This window comes from Macaca nemestrina, chromosome 8, assembly GCF_043159975.1.
Source record: "Macaca nemestrina isolate mMacNem1 chromosome 8, mMacNem.hap1, whole genome shotgun sequence".
Taxonomy (NCBI): domain Eukaryota; kingdom Metazoa; phylum Chordata; class Mammalia; order Primates; family Cercopithecidae; genus Macaca; species Macaca nemestrina.
In genome coordinates this window covers 131,519,689-131,522,581 of record NC_092132.1, presented here as the reverse complement: position 1 = coordinate 131,522,581, position 2,893 = coordinate 131,519,689, and the positions used below count along the sequence as shown (strand labels likewise).

Here is a 2,893-nt window from a genome sequence, read left to right as displayed (position 1 = left end):
CTGGTGGAGAAAGCCACACAGAAAGCCAGGTGAGTTGGGACTCAGAAAGGGCAGAGGATCCCACATCAGGCCCAGAACCCAAGGCAGGGAACCTGGGCAGCCCTGTGTGTCGGCAAACCTGCCGCTCCAGCGCCCACCCACTTCCCATCCACAGAAAGCGCTCCCACACTGCTTGGCCTCCCCCGCACCCAAGGTGCTTCGGGGAGTCAAAGTCATCAGAGAATCAGCCCTCACGCAGAGCTGAGAACCCACCAGGGGAGGATGGAGGAACCCTACAGAGGCAGAAAGCAAAATGGGTGAGAGCCCGAGGGAGGGAGAGAGAGTGGCTGCAGCGGGAGCTCAGAGGAAGGAGGCTGCCTGGGCTGCGCTTGCCATGGGAGCAGGTCCCAGGGCGGCCATGTCTGCATCTGTGCAAAGCACAGGGCCTGGGACAGGGGACCTCTGTTTTCACCCAGCTCGGCCTCACTTCCTGGTGCTAGGGCAGAGCTAGGTGGAGGCAAACAGACTCTGAGCAAGAAGCGAACCCAAAGACTGAGCAACGCTGCCCAGATCCTGGGACAATGAGGGATTAAATGAGATGTGTGTGCAACATGATGCGCCCCGCCGTCCTTAGAGATAGACGGGGCCAGGAACACGAAGCTATGTTTTCCAACAGCCTCATTTAAAAAAGTCAGAAACAAGCGACATTCATTTCAATGTATGGTACTGAATATATTTAAAATATAATTTAATGTACAATCAATATACAAAAATTATGAGTGAAATATTTTCCACTCTTTTCTGCATTAAGTCTTTGGAATTCATATGTCGTTTACACAATAGCTCTGCAAATTGGGCTTAGGCACAGGTCAAGAGCTCCTTAGCCCACTGGGGTTAGTAGTGCTGTGCAGGACAGGCCAGCCCCTCAGGAGGTCCCTGGGGCGGGGGCTACATCAGACCCTGAACAAAGGAGGAGAGAGGACAAGGGGACGGACAGAGTCATTAGGGTCATTGATAGGGTGCAGAGAGGATGAGGTAGAGTGGGGAGAAGAGATGGGAGAAGACAGTTTAGGGTCCAGATGGTCTATACCACAGGACCCCCTGCTTCCTCCATGGAATACTCTGGAAGAGCCCTCTCACCTATGGGGACAGAAATTAGGACACTGTCCCTATTCCCTCCATTCCTGCTGCATCTCCAGGAGCAAAACACTTACTCTCAGTGGGGTCGTTTTCATTCACTGGAACCAGCTGCCCCCTCCTCTGAGGCCCTTCAGCTTTTGCCGGTTCCTGTAACACATAGTGCAGAACGTCCCGGTCAGAGCCAGGAGTCCTGCAGTCCAGTACTGAACCAGACCACCAGCCAGCCCTGAGACCTGCAGCACGTTACTTCCAGAACATTGTTCTGAAAGTTCCGGCAACAAGACAGGAAACAAAGAGGCAAGACTCTCGGAAGGAGGCCAATACAGCAGTCAATATTTAAATTAGGAGTGTATATTTTTAAAACCCCAAGGTTTAAATTGTAATACTTAAAAATGAATATGTCCTGATGATTTTTTTTTTTTTTTTTTTTTTTTTTTTTGAGACAGAGTCTTACTCTGTCTCCCAGGCTGGAGTGCAATGATGCCATCTTGGCTCACTGCAACCTCCACCTCTGGGTTCAAGAGATTCTCTTGCCTTAGCCTCCCAAGTAACTGGGATTACAGGTGTGTGCCACCATGCCCAGCTAATTTTTGTATTTTATTTTTGTATTTTTAGTAGAGACAGGGTTTCACCATGTTGGCCAGGCTAGTCTCAAGCTCCTGACCTCAAGTGATCTGCCCGGCTCAGTCTCCCAAATTGTTGGGATTACAGGCATGAGCCACTGCACCCAGCCCTGATGAATGTTAAAACACATAGCAGAGGCTGGGCATGGTGGCTCACACCTGTAATCCCAGCACTCTGGGAGGCTGAGGTGTGAGGATTGCTTGAGTCCAGGAGTTGGAGACCAGCCTGGGCAACATAGCGAGATCCTGTCTCTAAAATAAAATAAAAATAAAAATAAAACAAAATAAAATAATAAAATAAAATATAAAATAAAATAAAAGCTGGGTGTGGTGGCACGAAACTGTCGTCCTAGCTACTCAGGAGGCTGAGGCAGGAGGATCACTTGGCCTTAGGAGGTCAAGGCTGCAGTGAGCCATGATTGTACCACTGCACTCCAGCCTAGGTGACAGAGTGAGACCCATCTCAGAAAAGAAAGAAAAGAAAAGTAGCAGCAGACATAATAAATTAGAAAATGGACTTACAAGAAGACCTGAAATGCAAAGAAACAGCTTTGATGAGGAATAGGAATAATTTATCTGAAATAAACCCCCAAATCTTGACTGAGTCATAATAAAAGACTTGAAATACTATCTTCTTTGATAATAAAATTGAATGTTGAAAGGATCTCAATCATTCCTAGAACCATTTATTAATTTAAATTAATATTTTTTAACATCCAGTGATTATGTGGTGGTGGCGGGGTGGGTGCTGGAGAAAATCTTATAATTCTAAATTTTATCTAATTCTAAATTTTAAGATGTGTGAAAATAATTTTGAAAACATATTTGCTGTCTAAGATATTAAAACATATTAGACAGTTTTGTTTGGTGTTGTACATGATATAATCCTTTTCATGTCAATACCACATATATACATATGCATGTATGTACATAGATGGCATATGCATAAAGAGCTTAGCAAAGAATTGCAAGAAATTATCCACTGTAGTTACCTGAAATATAAGGGCCAGAAGCCTGGGGAAAGAGTGAAGAAGGCTCTTGATATGATCAAGTTTTTTCATACTCTGGTGGATGCGTGGCTATGGGTGACCTCCTTTTTAAAAAGGTGCCTCACGCCTGTAATCCCAGCACTTTGGGAGGCTGAGGCGGGC

The 2,893-nt window shown here is 46.1% G+C and overlaps 1 protein-coding gene across 2 annotated transcripts in view; it reads right to left on the bottom strand.

The window, feature by feature from the left end:
- The window catches only part of LOC105482067 (TNF receptor superfamily member 10b), a 53,334-nt gene that overhangs the window by 4,104 nt on the left and 46,337 nt on the right, over positions 1 to 2,893 (bottom strand). For both annotated transcript variants that reach the window (XM_011741940.3, XM_011741941.3), the window contains one exon: positions 1,194 to 1,266. In XM_011741940.3, the coding sequence (XP_011740242.2) occupies positions 1,194 to 1,266 (73 nt within the window). The remainder of the gene's footprint in view (positions 1 to 1,193; positions 1,267 to 2,893) is intronic.